General features: G+C 37.9%; 1 protein-coding gene across 9 annotated transcripts in view; it reads left to right on the forward strand.

The window, feature by feature from the left end:
- Positions 1 to 322: 322 nt before the first annotated feature.
- RBM39 (RNA binding motif protein 39) overlaps positions 323 to 19,381 on the forward strand; it is a 31,246-nt gene continuing 12,187 nt past the window's right edge. For 2 of the 9 annotated variants that reach the window (XM_060030884.1, XM_069541477.1), the window contains exons 1-9: positions 324 to 626; positions 1,246 to 1,309; positions 3,047 to 3,096; positions 7,751 to 7,945; positions 10,551 to 10,616; positions 10,715 to 10,765; positions 14,057 to 14,174; positions 14,695 to 14,847; positions 17,231 to 17,368. In XM_060030884.1, the coding sequence (XP_059886867.1) occupies positions 1,259 to 1,309; positions 3,047 to 3,096; positions 7,751 to 7,945; positions 10,551 to 10,616; positions 10,715 to 10,765; positions 14,057 to 14,174; positions 14,695 to 14,847; positions 17,231 to 17,368 (822 nt within the window). In that variant the 5' untranslated portion in view covers positions 324 to 626; positions 1,246 to 1,258. Of the gene's footprint in view, positions 627 to 1,245; positions 1,310 to 1,535; positions 1,609 to 2,661; positions 3,097 to 6,403; positions 6,480 to 7,750; positions 7,946 to 10,550; positions 10,617 to 10,711; positions 10,766 to 14,056; positions 14,175 to 14,694; positions 14,848 to 17,230; positions 17,369 to 19,381 lie in introns of those variants that run through there. The other 7 variants (XM_060030888.1, XM_069541476.1, XM_060030889.1 and 4 more) reach the window with 7 other exon arrangements.

Here is a 19,381-nt window from a genome sequence, read left to right on the forward strand (position 1 = left end):
GAGGGGGCGGTGACCACCATGCTCCACTCAACGGTGAGTTTTCTAGAAGATTGACAGGAAACGTACCAACCGTCTTTGCGCTAGCAACTTGAGCGATCTCGCGAGATGTAGACGCCAATCTGGAGGGGGGAGTCAAAAGCGCCTCTCTGAGTGGGGGATGGGAATATCCGTGGCGCAATCATTGCGCGAGATTAGGCCACGGTCGCTGGGCCCTATGGCTAGATCTCGCGATATTTCCGCTGCTCCGGACTGAAACTAAGTGCAGCTTCTCGCGAGAGCCCGTGCTGAGGGCTCTGTGAGGCCCCGTGTGTTTGTGTGTGTGTATATCTCTGTTGGTGAATGTTAGTACAGGGAAGCCGCGGCCGCCATTTCAGAGAGCTTGCCGACGCTGTCGCCGGGGTGGATCCTCCGCTGCCGAAGCCGCCTTCCTGAACTCCCGCGCGGGCTCCTCTAATCCCATTGTTTCTTTTAGATTCTCTTGGGCCTATCCGCCCTCGGAGCCCGAAATTTGGGCTGGGTGGTACTGCGGCCTGGGCCTAGCGGCTTAACAGTAGCAACAGCGGCGGCAGTAGCAACCCCCCTCTTTCCGAATACGAGCACCGCTGGGGCCCCGAAAGCCCGCACAGGTAAGGAGGCGTCGCGGACCGCCGTATTTGCAGGGCTTTTCTGAGGTATGGTTCTTTTCTGGGTTGAGGGGCACTCCTTAGGCGGTCCTAAGCGACGGGGTGGGGGGGCAGGCTTTCGAGAAATGGGCTTCATTTCGAAGACCGCGCCCTTCTTTTTCGGTCGGGTAGATTTCAGGGTTTTCGGGTGGCATGGGCTCCAGAGAGGCCTCGGGCAGATGGCGACCTGTCCCTTCGAGGCCTGCGACGACCGCGACCTCCCAACATGGCGCCAGCCGAATGCTGTCTTGGCACCGAACTCCTCCCAACCGAGGGAGTTTCCCTTTGCCCCTAAAATGGCAGCGCGGGTTTTTGCGCGGAAAGAGGAGCTTTCGTTCGATGCTCTCGGGTTGTTTTTTGAGGCATTACAGGCTTTTTAAAAATCGGATACTTAATCTGCTTTAGCGTGTTCGGTCTTGGGGACATTTCAGGTTTAATTGTCAAGCCTACTAAAGTGCGTCGTCCCACCTTAGTCGTTTTGTGGGGCGTCTCGGAAGTTTTGGAATATGTCCGGTAAGAAGGAAATTTAGCAAAATTTAAAATTGTTTACTCATTGAATTTTTCATTCTTATTCTTCACCTAGGCGTTCAGAGAAAATGGCAGACGATATTGATATTGAAGCAATGCTTGAGGCTCCTTACAAGAAGGTGAGAAAAAACAAGTCGGTGAGGTTTATCTATTTCTTAATTTAGCATTATTCACGAAACTACTGCTGAAATGTAAACTAACCTCCCCGGAGCCCTCTTGATTTATCTTATCAGAGATGCATTAAGTGTAACTTACAAAAGTAAATATATGCTATTGATGTAATAATATTGTGCAGTAGTTTCACTTCAGCGTGATGAATAAATGCCCATCTATCTCTCTTTGTAGACTTGCCTAACGATATCTCACCTCTACTCCCATGAATTCACCTTTGATTCCAGTGTGAACTGTCAATCATAAGGTAGTAATTGAGTGACTTATCGCTGTACCGTGGTCCCCTAGGTAAAATGACTCAACTAAGAATTACCAGCTCCAGTTTGGTATAGCAAAAAGGTGAATGTAGTGGTTTGGGAAAGCAGCAGGGGTCCAAGAATAACACAGCATAACCAGTCTGTGGCAAGCAAATCTTTAAATAAGACAAGTCTTACAAGAAGAAATGGGTGAGATTTAAAAATTTATCCTATACATGAGACTGGTAATAGTCAATATTAAAACAGGCAGGTGATGATCTGCTCAGTTAAAAATTACCAAAATTCTTGGATCCCTGAATAAAACAAATTCTTAAAGCAAAAGAGGCAATATCACAACTTGAGTCACTTGATGACTGTTTTAACTGTTCTCCATATTGTTTTATTTTTAATTAGTCCCTGTCATATTTCACACACAAAACTACAAAGGAGTTATTTTGACTAATAATACAGTCTTTGACCCATTTCAGTATCACAGTAAAAGTGTCTTTTCATTCTTTCACCAGTTGGTGGTGAAAATAGCAGTATGCATGCGTTATCACTGATGTCACAAACTGTAAGCTTTGTAAATTAGCACTTATACTCCTATAACTGATGTGATCAAACTTTAAAATAAACATTGCGCTAAACCTTTTAAAAATAATACATTTGTTTTTGGAGTGTATAGCTCGACCATGTGGTACCAATTTGGATGAATTCTTTAAAGCTTTGAATAGTGTATGTAGTTTTGTAATGCTTAGACTCTTGAAGCGCTACTTTCTATTTTAATGTTAAGATTCTGTCTTAGTTTAACATGGATGTAATTCCATGTAAACAGGTATGGAAGTAGGACTGGTCGATTATTAATTGACTTTCTTGGGTTCTTGGGAGTCAACATTACTAAAGCAGTGTGAATCCCTGTTTGCTTCAGGGCGAGATGTGTGACAGAGGTGGCATCAAGCTCTTACAGTCCCAACCCTCCAACGGAAATGGGCGAAGATCTCAGGAATGGCATCGGTCACAGGAAATCGATAGTGGCTGGCTGCTAGCATGGCCACATGGGGCTTAGGCAGAAATAGAGCCATGGTACTGACCAAAGGGGCCATAGCACATGGAATAAAACTCAACAGGACTTCATGTTTTATAGAAATTCTATTTAACCACTTCAACACTGTAAATCTGGATAACTTACTATCTAACTATGTAAGAAAATAAAATTTGACGTGTTAATATGCATTTTTATTTTTGTATCTTGATGACTTAATTTGTAAGCAACAAAGTGGTTAAACACATATCCATCTAAATTTTTTTATAGCCTTCCATGTTAAACTGTAAATAAGTAATTAGTTTTAAAATTGTTTTGTATTTTCTTATTCCTATTCCCTTTACCCTTTGACAACTTGAAATGTTACCACTTCGTCCTCATGATGTTCTTCTATCAACCCTGCTTAGGATGAGAACAAGTTGAGCAGTGCCAACGGCCATGAAGAACGTAGCAAAAAGTAAGTTTTAAGAAGGGACTTGGGTTGGGGGGAGCTATATGTGATTGATTTTTTAAGTTGTATTCCTGTGGCTAAAGCATCAAACCCAAGGTTCTCTCCTGAAGGGTTTCTTTGCCTTTTTTAGAAAAGTAGGTTCTTTACTTTCTGGGATGAGACACTATTTGAGGATGTAAAACTGTGGACTCTTCCCTTAATTTCAGGAATTGGTGTCAGGAACTTTTTGGACACCTTCCCCTCCAAGTCCATCCATGACAATCTGCATAAGAGTTCTAGTGTTAGAGCTTGTCTTTTGTTTTAAATTTATTAACTTTGGTTTAATATTATTTTATCAATGTTATCAGTAAAATTGTTATATCCACTGAAGATAGTTAGAAAGAAGAAGGTAATAACCAGGCTGTGGAGAAGTATTGTTTGTCCTAAATTACTGAAAGAGTCAGAGCTGTGAATTATTTATGCTCCTTGATGCTCCTAAAGGTTCTTTTTGTAGTAATGTTATAGCACACTTAAGTACTTCTTAATGTTCCTCTTACATGGCTTTCGTCCTCTTAAGCTTTTTAAACTCTGACAGACTTAATAGTGAGAATGGAGTTTCAAAAAGCTATGAATATTTATGCGTGTCATTTAGGTTAAAGAAGTAACCCTTAATAGGAACTCTGATACAGACTAGTACAGAGTATGGTATACAAGAAGTCTAAGTAGGTGTGCTTTATAAAATTTGATCCTGTTCTTGGAGTTTTCCTTCAGCTCTAAAATCATTTGAGTCTTAACATCACATGCTCTGTATTATAAGCATTAAGACGTTTTATTAGCCTTCGTGATGTCATATTCAAACGTTCTGTCATGTTTATGACCCCATAATGCATAATGAAAAGTGATGTAGAATAAGCCACTTATTTGGTTCTTTTTGGTGCTTCCTTCTAAGAGCTCTAAGTGCTTCATAATATACTACCTCAATATCCTCACAAGGTAGGATAGGTTTGTAAGGTAGGTTAATATAATTTCATAAAATAGATGAGGACATAGACTGGATTGTCCAGGTTTTGCTACACCGATATTCTTACCCCTAGAATATTGTAATGGATCAAAATGATGCAATTTGTAGGACATGTCCTATATTTATTCTGTTTGGGTGGGAGTCTGTTATAGCTCCTCACTAATCATGTTAGGGGTATTGGGTTGGGTTTAGTCTTGAATTGTTATGATTTGAGGCAGTCAACCAATCTTTGCGTGGTGTAATGTCCTCTGATTTTAGACCTTTTACCAAAGTAAGTTTCCTAATTAATCGTTGTGATTTGCAATTCTGTAATCAAAAGAAAACCCAGGAAGGGGTAACCATATAAATTGAAATTATTCAGTCTCTAGATATCAGGCCAAGTGGATGGATAAAGATCTCACTCTAAGTGCCAAAAGAATGAGGACCTACACTATAGGGCACATGCCTTCTTTGTTGTATCATTCTTACATGTCATTTCTTGCTACTAATACCATCTCCAGTTTATATTTGTTAATCATCCTACAACTAAGCTCATTAAGACTACCAGTCTTTTACAAGGAAGTTTAGCATTAAGCTCTCAATGACTGGTGCTTACTTAGTGGTGTTTATATATATAATGTAAAGAGTCCAATGGGACTAAATAGAAGAATGGACAATTTAATTGGCCATAGGATTCTTTGTTTAAGGGAAGAACCTTTTCAAAACTACAGCTATCATCTAGTTTCTTTTTAAATGTACATATTATTTCTCTTGTCAGACTTCTCATTCTCCTCATTCTCAGTTAAAGCTGATTAAATAAATGACTCCCTTGGTCAGTCAGTAACTGTTCACGCATTTTTTTCCTGAAGGGAATTAATCTTTCAAATTAATTTAAAAGTTACCTAGAAAAAAATTTTTGTATTTAGGCATAAATTATAAAACAAGCAGAATGTTCTTGTGTATTAGTTTTTAGTATAAATTAGGTCTCTTAACCAAAGGAACGTGCCATGTGCATTTTTCATCCTAAAACTTCATTGTTTTTTTAAAAGCCATTGAGTATTGGGATGTAGTTTTAAGGTAGTAAGAAAATGCACATTATGAGAAATTGAGAGTTGACTAGTACATGTTTTCTTTTAAAAAATAGTAATTCTCAGTACATACACTCAGTTGACTTCAGGTAATAGTAAAAGGAACTAAGTTTAATATTAACGCAAATTGGTTGTCTATTAGCCTTCTTTCTGAAAAGCTATACTCCTGAGCTTGGCAAGACCTCAAAGTATGCCTTTTTAAGTACCCGCGCTTGCCTTCATGGGAGTATTATTTGTTAGTATAACCAGTTTTGCAAAGTCGCAACCAGCATCCATTCAGTTAAGCTCTTTTGGAATTTCTCAAAAAAGGATAAAAAACAATAAATGACACAGTTGAAATATATTGGCTACTGTGGTGTGGATTATCTATAAATTTTGGAATAAATGACTTTTCTATTTTTTTTCTTATTTTCCAGAGTACTTTGCATTTAAAATTTAGATCTTCTTACATGGAAGAGGTCAAATCCAGTTATAGCAAAACACCTTTACAGCAGAGGCCATATAACCAAAAAGTCCAAAGGCCCAGCCCAGTGGACCATTTACTTCAATGATGTTCAGTACAAAATTCCACTGCCACTAAAGACTTTGGAAAGTCCCTTTTAAGTTGTAACAGGATTTGACTATTAGTGTGGATTTTGATAACCCTTCTTTAGTTAACTTAATAAATGTTCTTTGAAGCTTCATCTTGTTATAGAGAAGTACACTGCTTTCTTGCACCCTTAAATTTTTGTCTGGGCTTTATAAAGAGGATTATATTTCTGAATGTCTTAGTATGTTGCTGTCTTTTTACCTGTCTGGGGTTGCCTTCAGATGTGGGTGGGGACTCATTTATAAAAAGTCCTAGGAAGACCTTAAGTTGAAATTAACTCTCCAATTTTCGAGTCCTTTCCTTTGGCGCAATAAACTTTGGGCCTAAAAAGAGGTAATTTGGGAGGTTGGCTGCCTCTCTGCAATGGGCCATTATAAGCAGAGCAAAATTTTATTTGTCCTTTTTGTGGGGGATGGAGTTTTTACTTTGTCCCCTAATTGATAATATTTAGGATTTTTGATTATAGCTATCTCAGAATTCTTTAATCTAAGAGATAGTTTCAGGTTTTTAGGCAACAAAGTTGGAATGTTATCTGTTGCCCTTCTGGGCATTGCTTTGATGACTTCTGTATAAGTAATGAGTGTAGCCTAATTTTCTGTCATGTGCTACCTAGCATATACATTTCTGACAGTCAGGTGGATTATCTTGAAATTTTAGACAAAGTTTCTGCCTCCTTGGAAAGCTCTACATCTCCTTGTGATTGGAGTGTGGGTTTCAAGATTCCAGAAGGTGGGTGTCTTCATTTTCTATTTTCAATGCACTCTAAGATGACCTGCTTACAGGTTCTCTGAGGCAGACTTCAATTGCTCTTGTGCTAACTTTGCTTTGATAAGGACTAAACAGTTAATTCAATTTCCAAATGATGTAGTTGTCAAAATGTTTCATAATCTTTTAGCCACTACAAAATGACATTTAAGTGGATAAGTTTAATTTGAAATGTCTTTCAATTTATATTGAAATATCTGAAGGCACCTCTAAAATTTGGGTGATGACAGAGGTACAGATTATAAAAATTATGGAATTGAGTGGGTGGTATGCTGTGAGGAATACAGAAATGAACAGGAAGATACACGACTGACTGGCTTTTTTACCTTTCAGAGCTTGAGAATTTATAAAGATTTATAAAGGTGTTGATTCTTCCCTTTTGGTTGTACCCTACAGGCTTGTATAAACTGGCATAAAGATGGCATATTTCAATATCTGGTGTACTCATTGTAACTTGAAAAAGAAAGTATCTGAAGTGGTCACATTGAAGTCTGGGAGTGTCCGATTGCATTTTACGGCATTAGTTTTATTGTCCTTTGTCATTATTTGCAATAATTGTGCCCATAAAAACCGAAATAGTGATGCCTGTATGGCCCTTTGAAAGTATATAATATTAATATGTGCAAATTGGGTCAAAATTGGCTTACTTAAGAGAAATTAGTGTATTTAATGGCAACTTTTTTATATGATCCAACACTAATACTTAAAGTATTCTATTATAACTTTGATTCTATTACTGTATGTTTTGGATTACAGTTATACTTAGTTGGCCAGATATGATAGAACTTTTAAATAAAGTTCACGGGACTTCCCTGGTACTCCAGTGGTTTGTGACTCTGTGCTGCCACTGCAGGGGGCATGGGGTTCGATCCTTGGTCAGGGTTAAGATATATCCTGCATGCTGTGCAGCATGGCCCAAAAAAAAAAAAAATTTAAAAGTTCAGGTTTTGATTTATACCTACCAATAAGTTCTCTCCTTGTTAAAGCTTTAGCTGACTCTCAAGAAAGGTCATTATAGTCCCTCTCACTCAAATGATTCATTGTCAACTGGCTGCTGATTTTCAGTAGTAGAAGGCAAAGGTGGGGTGTTGTTTGCCTTACCTAGGAATTATTTTTCCATAAGTGATTATGTATCATTGTATGATAGTAAAAATAGCAAAATATATCTGACCATAAAAGGAAGTATATTTTTTGCATATTCTTAAATCAGCAAGATAATGGTGACTTTTTTCTTCTCAGGAGGAAAAAAAGCAAGAGCAGAAGTCGTAGTCATGAACGAAAAAGAAGCAAAAGTAAGGAACGGAAGCGAAGTAGAGATAGAGAAAGGAAAAAGAGCAAAAGCCGTGAAAGGAAGCGGAGTAGAAGCAAAGAAAGGAGACGGAGCCGTTCAAGAAGTCGAGATCGCAGATTCAGAGGCCGTTACAGAAGTCCTTAGTATGTAACTATAATTATGATCTTATTGGTTTGAGAGATTTTTCTGGGTCTACAGATAGCAGCGTAACAGGAGTGACTTGAATTGTGGAATTTTATTTTTCAATATGATTAGTTAAAAAGTATTAAATAAGGATTTTGGCATTGAAAAGTCCAGTAGAAATGCATTGTGTGGACAGATACATGTTTGTTTTACTAGGCATGCAGAACATTTTCTGTTACTCCATCTAAAAATATTACTGTGTGCCAATTCAAACTAAAGCACTAAAGTGCTTTTAAAAAAAAGATTTGATATTGTAGTGCCAAATATGTGAAAGCTTAAAGGTTTGTGAGCTATCACAGTATCCTTTACTGAACATAAAGTTTTTAAAGCTCAGATGGATACAAATTGCAAATATGTATAGTCAGTCAAATACATAGTTAACAATCTTGTCTGTGTGGCTGTTTTCAGCTGAAATGACAGACCAGTTGTGAATTTAGTGCATGCTTCTTGATAATGATCACACATCTTTGTATTTAAGGTGTTTTAATAGTAAGAACGCACTAAAACTGCTTTTGAAGGTTGAATCACTATGGAAATTCTGATGTGGTTAAACATGTTGGAAATGTTTTCGTTAATAGTAATTTTTAAAAAGCTAAAATGTATTAATGACTTTGGAAAGAGCCTTCTTGCAACTCTTTAAGCAGTTCAGTCTAACAATCCCTAGTGATTTATGATGGTCTTTCCTGTTAGTAAATATACTGTTGTAAACTGTGGGATACGTTAAAATTAACAGTTTTAACGTTAAAACTTGAATGGATTAAGATTGAATTCAAAGACAACAGTCCTGAATCAGAGCCTTGGCTCTTTAAATTGGTTAAACACTCTAAGAAACATTCTTAAGCTTTAGTTTTCTCATCTTTTAAGAAGGAGGTAACCACTGACAGGCTATTGAGTCTTGAATGAGAAGAGAATGTAAATTAGAGCACCCACAATACTGTTATTGATGAAATGTTTTGTTATTATTTGAAGCCAATAAAGTTAGTAATACTTGGAGTTCTGATTCAGGTTTTTCAATAAAAAGGATTCCACTCCTTGTGCTCTAAGGTCCTCTTAGCTGACTATTTTATAAACTTTTTAACAGCTTAAAAAGGACCACAATGTTATTTTACGTCTGAGTGCTTTATTAGAAAATATTTTGCTTTTTGTCCAATTGATCAAAATTTACTGCATTCTTTTTTACCAGAATGAACTAAATAGGGGGGAAGGATTGCTTTAATAAATTCTGAATATTATTATCTCTGATCAGTGATGAATACTTCAAGTCAGCCTGTGATTCTGGTCTGACTTAAACTCACTTGGTTCTTATGTTTGGTTTCAGGTGATTTTTAACTACCAAGGCAGTAACTGAAGCTTTTATAATTGAAGGGGAAAGGAAATAGCTTATAGACTCTTATTTGTCCAGTAAATATATATTCTTAATGATCACTTTTAGTGTGCTTTGCAAAGGACCCATTTAATACAATTTTATTTGGAACTGCTTGGGTGTTATACGTGCACGTAGAGTCCATGAAAACAAATCCAAATGTGGATTGAAGACCACTATATATTTTCATTTTGCTACCCATCTGGTAAAGGATAGCAGGATGAGCACTAAGGGACATCTGATCTGACCTTTTAACTTAGTTTGGTCTTTCAAAATAAAAGGGCCATAAACTACTGGGCCATTTTAGAATATTGTAGACTACAGAATAAAGCTTTTTAAAAAGTTACTGTTGTGATCTTTTTCGAAAACACTCCTTTAATAATATCAAGTCCCGAAAAAAGAATTTTCCTGAGGGATTGATGAACTTCCTTCCTTCACATCTTTACCATGGACTGTTTTGTCGAAAAGAACTGAGGTGTGTGACGTGCTACATACGCTTATATGCAGTCTTGGAGACTTACTGTTAAATGAAAAAGTTGGGAGTTTCATGATTATGGAAAGAATTAGTTCCTTTATATTTTAAAAGAAACTCCTCAAGGGAATTCCCTGGCTAGGACTCTGCGTTTTCACTGCCTGGGGCCTGGGTTCAGTCCCTGGTTGAGGAACTAAGATCCCACAAGCCATGCGGTGTGGCCTGAAAAAATAAAAATAAAAAAAGAGTTCCTCAAACAAGAAGACATACATGAATATTGTATATGTATGTATATATGAGCACATGTATATTCCTTAGGAAGGATCTGCAAAGATGCACACCAAATTGTTAATTATAGTTAGTCCTGGTGTGAGGGAAGTTCAGGATAATTTTCACTTTGTGTCTTCTTTTTCCCCCTAAATCTCAGGAACGTATTCATAAATATGTAGTTTAAGAGAACTAGACTGAAAATTGAGCATTTTCAGAATATTAAAAATCTTGAGGCTGTAACCTTTGGTCTTGGCACCTCTCAGTGGTCCAGGATGGATAACTGTAAGAGCAGTTTGCCTGGGATAGAGTTAAGAGAAGAAAAAGTCTCTTTATTTCCTCTTCATAATTGAGGTGGAAAACAAGCAGCCTAAACAATGTTAAACTTGCTGGAGAGCGCATGAACGCGATCTTAGCAAGACCCTAACCCTGTAACTAGTGTAATTTTGTGTTTCCTTTTTAGCTCCGGACCAAAATTTAACAGTGCCATCCGAGGAAAGATTGGGTTGCCTCATAGCATCAAATTAAGGTTTTTAAACATACTTCTGAATTGTTTAAATTGTTTTTCAAGGAACTAACGTGGTGTACTTGTTTGGGTAACTTTTGAAACTTTTTAACTTGCAGCAGACGACGCTCCCGAAGCAAAAGTCCATTCAGGAAAGACAAGAGCCCAGTGAGGTAACTGTTGTCCCTATTTCTTTTGTTTTGTACTTTTAGCTTTTATAAAGTTTTTACAACTTACGTTACTGCTAAATTTAATGACAAATAGTAATTTGGATCATATTAAATCTTGATTCATTTTGCAGTTATAGTATTATTAATTTTTAAAAGATTTATTTATTTTTGGCTGAGTTGGGTCTTCATTGCTGCACGCGGGCTTTCTCTGGTGGGGGCAAGCGGGGGCTACTCTTCGTTGTGGTGCACGGGCTTCTCATCACGGTGGCGGAGCACGGCCTCTAGGCGTGAGGGCTTCAGTAGTTGTGGCTCACGGGCTCTAGAGCGCAGGCTCAGTAGTTGTGGCGCACGGGCTTAGTTGCTCTGCAGCATGTGGGATCTTCCCAGACCAGGGCTCAAACCCATGTCCCCTGCATTGGCAGGCGGATTCTTAACCACTGCGCCACCAGGGAAGTCCAATTATAGTGTTATTATTACTATTTTTCTTTTTTTTCTTTCTTTTTTTTTTTTTTTTTTTTTGCGGTACGCGGGCCTCTCACTGTTGTGGCCTCTCCCGTTGCGGAGCACAGGCTCCGGATGCACAGGCTCAGCGGCCATGGCTCACGGGCCTGGCCGCTCCGCGGCATGTGGGATCTTCCCGGACCAGGGCACGAACCCGTGTCCCCTGCATCGGCAGGCGGACTCTCAACCACTGCGCCACTAGGGAAGCCCCCAATTCTAGTATTATTAATGTGAATTTCTAAGTTTTCAATAACTTGCATGTGAGAAGAACAGAGCAGAAATTCCCACTTTAATGTGTAGATGTTACATGTGCTTTTATTTCCCTTTTATAGTAGCTAAAAATTTTTTTTAACATCTTTATTGGAGTATAAGTGCTTTACAGTGGTGTGTTAGTTTCTGCTTTATAACAAAGTGAATCAGTTATGCGTATACATACGTTCCCATATCTCTTCCCTTTTGCGTCTCCCACACTCCCTATCCCACCCCTCTGTGTGGTCACAAAGCACCGAGCTGAACTCCCTGTGCCATGCAGCTGCTTCCCACTAGCTAGCTATTTTATGTTTGGTAGTGTATATATGTCCATGCCACTCTCTCACTTTGTCACAGCTTACCCTTCCCCCTCCCCATATCCTCAAGTCCATTCTTTAGTAGGTCTGTGTCTTTATTCCCGTCTTACCCTTAGGTTCTTTGTGACCTTTTTTTTTTCCTTAGATTCCATATATATGTGTTAGCATACGGTATTTGTTTTTCTTTTTCTGACTTCACTCTATATGACAGACTCTAGGTCCATCCACCTCACTACAAATAACTCAATTTCGTTTCTTTTTATGGCTGAGTATATTCTCTTGTATATATGTGCCACATCTTCTTTATCCATTAATCTGATGATGGACGCTTAGGTTGTTTCCATCTCCTGGCTATTGTAAATAGAGCTGCAATGAACATTGTGGTACATGACTCCTTTTGAATTACGGTTTTCTCAAGGTATATGCCCAGTAGTGGGATTGTTGGGTCGTATGGTAGTTATATTTGTAGTTTTTTAAGGAACCTCCATACTGTTTCTCATAGTGGCTGTATCAATTTACGTTCCCACCAGCAGTGCAAGAGTGTTCCCTTTTCTCCACACCCTCTCCAGCATTTATTGTTTCTAGATTTTTTGATGATGGCCATTCTGACTGGTGTGAGGTGATATCTCATTGTAGTTTTGATTTGCATTTCTCTAATGATTAATGATGTTGAGCATTCTTTCATGTGTTGGCAGTGTGTCTAAAATTTTTTAATGGTAGCTGTAGAAAACTTTAGCCTTGACTCACCTTTGGAGTTAATAAATTTTAAGTTATTGAAATAACTTCTTGTGGGAAAGTAGTTGAAATAGTCATGAGTTTTATCATTTGGCTCCATTAACTTGAGAAAAGTATTTAATTTCCAAAATCGTAACCGAGTTGACTTGATTTCAAGTAGTAATATTATGTTTTTGAGTGTTTCTGCGAGGTATTTTACTCTTAAAAAAAGATAAGACTGATCTATCCAGTCTACCATTTTGGTTCAAGGAATGTTTTGTTAACATGATAGCATTGTTTTTTTGTTCTGGCTTCCCTTAAAAGGTACCTTTTAACTTTTGAGTCTATCTTCTTGTTTGACGTATTCTAACCCTAGGATTTAGTGATAGCCTTAATGTTCTTAAAGGCGCTCTTCGTAACAGTTTTTGTTTAATATTTAGTTTTCTTTCATGGGAAAACTCGCGTTTAGTTCTCATTCTTTGGATATAGTCAGCTTTGTACCGCTGTGTTACGGTAATAGGTTTAAAATTACTTGCAGATTTCTCAAGGGGATGTAACGTGAGTTTTGTAAAGTTCTTCCGGAGAATGTCCAGAACATGGTTAAGGAAGAGCATGTTTATGCTTACATTTTTAAGGATTTACTTAGAACCTTAATCTTAGTAGAATTATTTATAATAATGTCAGTAGACAATGTTATTTTTCCTTGACGTTCATTAAGTTAAATTTATCTCTTGTGCTCTTTTACTTTTCTCACATATTTGGGCACTTTTAGTTTCCTCTGTAAATTTAGAAGTGTACACCATCTATTTGTAAGCATGAGTAGATTAAATCCCACTATTGTTATTCGGCTAGATAATCTCTTGCTTTTCATTTTTGACTTGCTAATTGTTCCTGTCTCTGTATTCTACAACCATCAAGTATTTTTTCGGGTATTGAATTTGTAGAGTCTTAGTAAGACTGATCTAATTCTGATAAACAGCTGCCTCAGTATTCCATGTATCTATCTCAGTTTGTGAAAAAAAATTCTTAGAGTCAAATAGTTTTCATCATTTGGGGTTTTACTCTCAAGTTTGTCATTTGTGATTATGAAACTTAATTTTATTTTATGATTTCCTTTTGGGGAAACATCCTTTCTACTAATTTGGACCAGTCCAACATTAGTGTGGACTCAGGGGTTATTACTTGTGACTGTCATTAAACTCTCAGGCTTCTGATTGGCCCTTTATTATCCTGGAGAGAGTACCATTTGTAAGATTGAGAGGCCAGTGGACTTTGGTCCTGATAATGTAAGATACTATCAGAAGAAACATTTAGAAATTATCATCATATTGAAGGCATTGAGTCACACTGAATTATTTTATGGACATTCTATATACATCATAGTTAAAATGGGCTTGGGAGTAATGACAAACTGGTTTCAGGAAAGTTTATTCTGTTTACTGAAAATGTGCATTAAGAGTTATTTTAAAAGAATAAATTATAAAGTTAATTCTATATTCTTTACCCCTGTTAGGGAGCCTATTGATAATCTGACTCCTGAGGAAAGAGATGCAAGGACCGTTTTCTGTATGCAGCTGGCAGCAAGAATTCGGCCAAGGGATTTGGAAGAGTTTTTCTCCACAGTAGGAAAGGTAATCTAAGCCTATTTACAGAGCTAATTTAAGTAGAAACTGCAAACAACATTTTAGCAATTGTCAGTGTGACAGATAAAATTAGAAAACATCTAAATACATTTTTTTGTTTGGTGGAATTTAGTTAGGGAATTTTTTTTTTTTTTTTTAGTATTTATTTATTTGGCTGCATCGGGTCTTAATTGCGGCATGCAAACTTAGTTGCGGCATGTGGGATCTAGTTCCCTGACCAGGAATCTAACCTGGCCCCCTGCATTGGAAGTGGAGAATCTTAGCCACTGAACGAAGTCCAGGGAATTTATTTTTGATACCATTTCTTTTTGCCTCACTTGGAAGTTAATAGTGTTGGAATTGATGTATGTTGATAAATGAATTGGGCCTACAAATTTACCTATTTAAAAAATCTTTTTAATGGCTTGCTTTGCAATATCATTGATATGCCTCTTTTGTCTTTTGAAATTATTATACTTACTGTGAATGGTTGCACAAACAGAACCTAAAGTGTGTGTTTTCTTTTTAGGTTCGAGATGTGAGGATGATTTCTGATAGAAATTCAAGACGTTCCAAAGGAATTGCTTATGTGGAATTTGTCGATGTTAGCTCAGTGCCTCTAGCAATAGGATTAACTGGCCAGCGGGTTTTAGGAGTGCCAATCATAGTACAGGCGTCACAGGTAACTTTTTTCTTGGTTAAGAATTTGATCATTGGTAGTGTTAGAAACTTGTTTCTTAGAGTTGTGTTGTAACGCCTTGAGCCTTACACAATCACCACTTCCTACCATAAGTCAGATGTTCTCAGGGTAGCTTTTTAAAAAAAAATTTGCCTTGATTTCTTTGATAATTGTGTGTTCTTAATAACATCCTGTTCCATTTTAATGTAAGTTGTAAATACTTATTTCATGGAAAAGACTTGGGAACTTGTTCTAGAATTTTACTGATTTGTGATGACTTCTTATTTGGGGATAGAAGCATCTAAGAACATGTTTTCCCCTTCCGATCTTTTAAATGGAATGGTTTTGACATTTTTAGTAAATTTAATATTTTCACTGTTTTAAAATACATACTTGCGAAAGATTTTATATAATGTTAAGAATAGTTTGAACAGCTAGCTGTTAGTTCTAGCATTTCTTGAAAGTAAGATGTTTCAGACTAATTTGGAGAATGTTTTTTAAGATAATCCAAATTATGATTTAATTCCTCTTTGCTGATGCTCCACAATAAATGAGTGTTGCCTTTGTAAAAATGAAATTAGTGTTAATATTTTAGTTCATTTAGGTATGGAAAAATTGGGATATATCATTCTACCGAGTATATATGTATATATTTTTTTGTGGTACGCAGGCCTCTCACTGTTGTGGCCTCTCCCGTTGCGGAGCACAGGCTCCAGACGCGCAGGCTCAGCAGCCATGGCTCATGGGCCCAGCCGCTCCGCGGCATGTGGGATCTTCCCGGACCGGGGCACGAACCCGTGTCCCCTGCATCGGCTCTCAACCACTGCGCCACCAGGGAAGCCCCTTTATTGAGTATATTAACGTGAAAGTAGTTTTTTGATTTTTCATCAGTACCTTTTTGTACTAAGAAACAAGTTGATTTCTGTGACAACCTGATAACTTAGATTTTTTAAATGGAGAATATAGGATTTAAAGAATTTATTTTTGGCCTTGCTGAGCGGCTTGTGGGATCTTAGTTCCCCCACAAGGGGTTGAACCCGGGCCATGGCAGTGGCAAAAGCACCGAGTTCTAACCACTGGACTGCCAGGGAATTCCTGAGGATTTAAAGAATATTTTTTGAGCGATACAAAATAACAGTTGTTATGTTCGTTCCTTTTCAAACCCCTGAAACAAATACTCCTTACAACTCCTGAAAAATCTGGTTACTCATCAAGCTTTTACATCATTTTGTAGTTAGGCACAAAATTTGTAACCAGATCTTAAGTGAAATTCCAGTTTCACTGTTAAGCTGTAACTGTGGTCAGATTACTACCTTCTATCTCTAAAAGACGATGGTAGGTCCTACATAGTGTTTTAGCAGTATGTAATATTGGGTACTTATCATTTGATCATATGTCACAGTAAGAAAAGAATTGTTAGGAAGCAGGCTGGGGGGAATCATTGCTCAATTCATTTCCCATGATGGAGGACAAACCTAATAGTGTGTACGTTGGCCTGGCAAAGGGCTCAGAAGAATCACATTGATAAATGAGATTTTGAATTCATTTAACTTTAACCTCCTATTATGCCCCAGTTTGTTAAAGGAGTTTGTGTTCGAGTATAAATGGAGAACTGTTTCCTTTGAGAAGTACTTGGTATGGGAAAAAATGACTGCTGAACTGAATGGTTTACTTGGTTTGATTTATATTGATGTTAATCCTTTTAAGATGGACAGCCAGTTGGTGTACTGTACGTTGAGTAACAGTGATATTGAGAGCACATGAATAATGAGTGTATTTAACACTTCAGGAGATAATCTTGTATTTCCACATTTGGCATATCTGTTACCAGGATGCTGCTTTAGACTGGCATAATGTAGGGTTTTTTTTAATTTTTTAAAAAATTTTATTATTTAATTTTGGCTACATTGGGTCTTTGTTGCTGTGTGCAGGCTTTCTCTAGTTGCGGTGAGCGGAGGCTACTCTTGGTTGTGGTGCGCGGGCTTCTCATTGCGGTGGGTTCTCTTGTTGCGGAGCACAGGCTCTAGGTGCTCCGGCTTCAGTAGTTGTGGCACGTGGGCTCAGTAGTTATGGCTCGCAGGCTCTAGAGCAGTGGCTCAGTAGTTGTGGCGCACGGGCTTAGCTGCTCCGTGGCATGTGGGATCTTCCTGGACCAGGGCTCGAACCCGTGTTCCCTGCATTGGCAGGCGGATTCTTAACCACTGCGCCACCAGGGAAGTCCCCAATATTCTTTTATGTATGACTTACACTTAGCATAATTTGATATCAGTTGTCATTAAGCAAACCTAAGGTATGAGTGGGATTTGCTACTCTGCTCAAAATGGTATTTATTCATTCTTAAGTGGATGTGTGATGTGCCTTATGTGTTGTCTTAACTAACTTGTAGGCAGAAAAAAACAGAGCTGCAGCGATGGCAAACAATCTACAAAAGGGAAGTGCTGGACCTATGAGGCTCTATGTGGGCTCGTTACACTTTAACATAACTGAAGATATGCTTCGGGGGATCTTTGAGCCTTTTGGAAGGGTAAGTCCCAAGTTTTTTAGTGGATCCTAAATCTTGAAACAAATGTAACTGCACAATAATTTATTTGCTTTGTCATGTTTCTAAGAGATTAATGTTAGGATTGGAGTGGTTCTATAAAGTTTTTGAGACAACTTAGATCAAGATAGTTTCCCTGAGGATAGCATTTGAAGACAGAATCTGTCAACATTTGTAATGCTACAGTGAAATGCATAGTATTAGCTTCAATTATTAAAAAATCGACCTGAATGATAAAATGTAGTGTGCATTGGAGCAAGAGATTTTTTTTTCTTGGTTTGTTTCTTAGGATAGTATTTCTTACTGAAAATTTAAGGGTATATAAGCTTCTCTGTACTTAATATGTAAGGAATTAGAATTAGACTGTTTATGCCCATTTAGTCCTCTTTTTTTTTTTTTTTTTTTTTTTTAAAGAACTCAGCTTTTTATTGAACGTGCTACTAAAGAGGTTTAGTCAAAAAGACCAAAGCTCATGTCATCATCAGACTCTTCAGATTTCTCTTTCTTTGCTTCCACTTTTTTCTCAGCTGGGGCAGCAGTGGTGGAGGGGGCAGGACCTCCTGCTGGTGTAGCACCAGCTGCTGGGGCAGGTCCACCTGCCCCCACATTGCAGATGAGGCTCCCGATGTTGACATTGGCCAAAGCCTTTGCAAACAAGCCTGGCCAGAAAGGTTCAACATTTACATCGGCTGCTTTAATGAGGGCATTGATCTTATCCTCCGTGACTGTTACCTCATCGTCGTGTAGGATGAGGGCCGAGTAGATGTAGGCGAGCTCCGAGACGGTGCGGGCGAGGGCTAGGCAGGGTCTGCCGGGCACGGTGCTAGTTGCCGGATGAAGTGAGGGCCTCACCCCAACGCGGCCTTAGCTTCCTCGGAAGGACTGAGCACCTTAGCGGAAGCTGAGGAAAAGGTTTTCCTTTTTTTTTTTTTTTATTGAGATAAAATTGACACAGCATTGTGTAAGCTTAAGGTGTACAACATAGTGATTAAACTTACATACATCATGAAATTATTACAATAGGTTTAGTGAACGTCTGTCATCTCATACAGATACAACATTAAAGAAATAAATAACAAATTTTTTTCCTTTGTGACGAGAACGTTTAGGATTTACTCTTGAGCCTTAATTTATGGTATACAGCAGTGTGGTGATACACTACATCCCTAGTACTGATTTATAACTGGAAGTTTGTACCTTTAGACTACTTTCATCTAAAACTTCCCTCCGCCCTCCACCCCCGACCCCTCACCTCTCTGTTAGCCACAAATCTGATCTTTTTTTCCATGAGTCTGTTTTTGAAGTACAGTTGAATTGCAACACTAATAGTTGCTGGTACACAACATAGTAATTTGATTTTTTTATGCATTTTTTTCAAAAGAATCACCAGGGTAAGTCTAATTCTCCTCATTTTAGAAGAGATGTTAGAATAAATGTTACTAGTAGGCTGTGCTCTGGTTTAAAAAATTCATTGTGTGGCCATGAATAAAAAGCTTGGTTCCTGTCGTACCTTGTCCACTACTTAATCTTTATGGCCCTTGGATATACATTTCGTTGTTTTCTTTCACTACCCCACTCAACCCCTTTGTTAAACTGTTTTATGTGTCAATAATGATAAAGTTGGGGTGTTGAATTTTGTGGGTGCTTTATATTTATTGGAAATATACACATATTAATGGTGCACAAATCATAATTGTATGAGTTGGTCAGTCATTACAAAATGAATACGTTCTTGAAACAACCAGAACATGAAATATAATATGTGGGTGCTGTTTTTTAATTGTTCATGCTTCCTTTGTATGACCGAGTTCGTTGGGATATTGTGATGTAGTAAATACAGTTCCCTCAGTTAAGGTGAACAATCATTGCTTTGTAGCATATTCACAGTGTTGTGCAACCATCAGCCACATCCCATTGTTCTTAGTTATTCCAACATTTCAGGCAATTTATTGTGTCTGGCATAATTGAGAATTAACATTTGGTGTATTTTAGCAAAGG

Source organism: Delphinus delphis, chromosome 15, assembly GCF_949987515.2.
Source record: "Delphinus delphis chromosome 15, mDelDel1.2, whole genome shotgun sequence".
In the NCBI taxonomy this organism is placed as follows: Eukaryota; Metazoa; Chordata; class Mammalia; order Artiodactyla; family Delphinidae; genus Delphinus; species Delphinus delphis.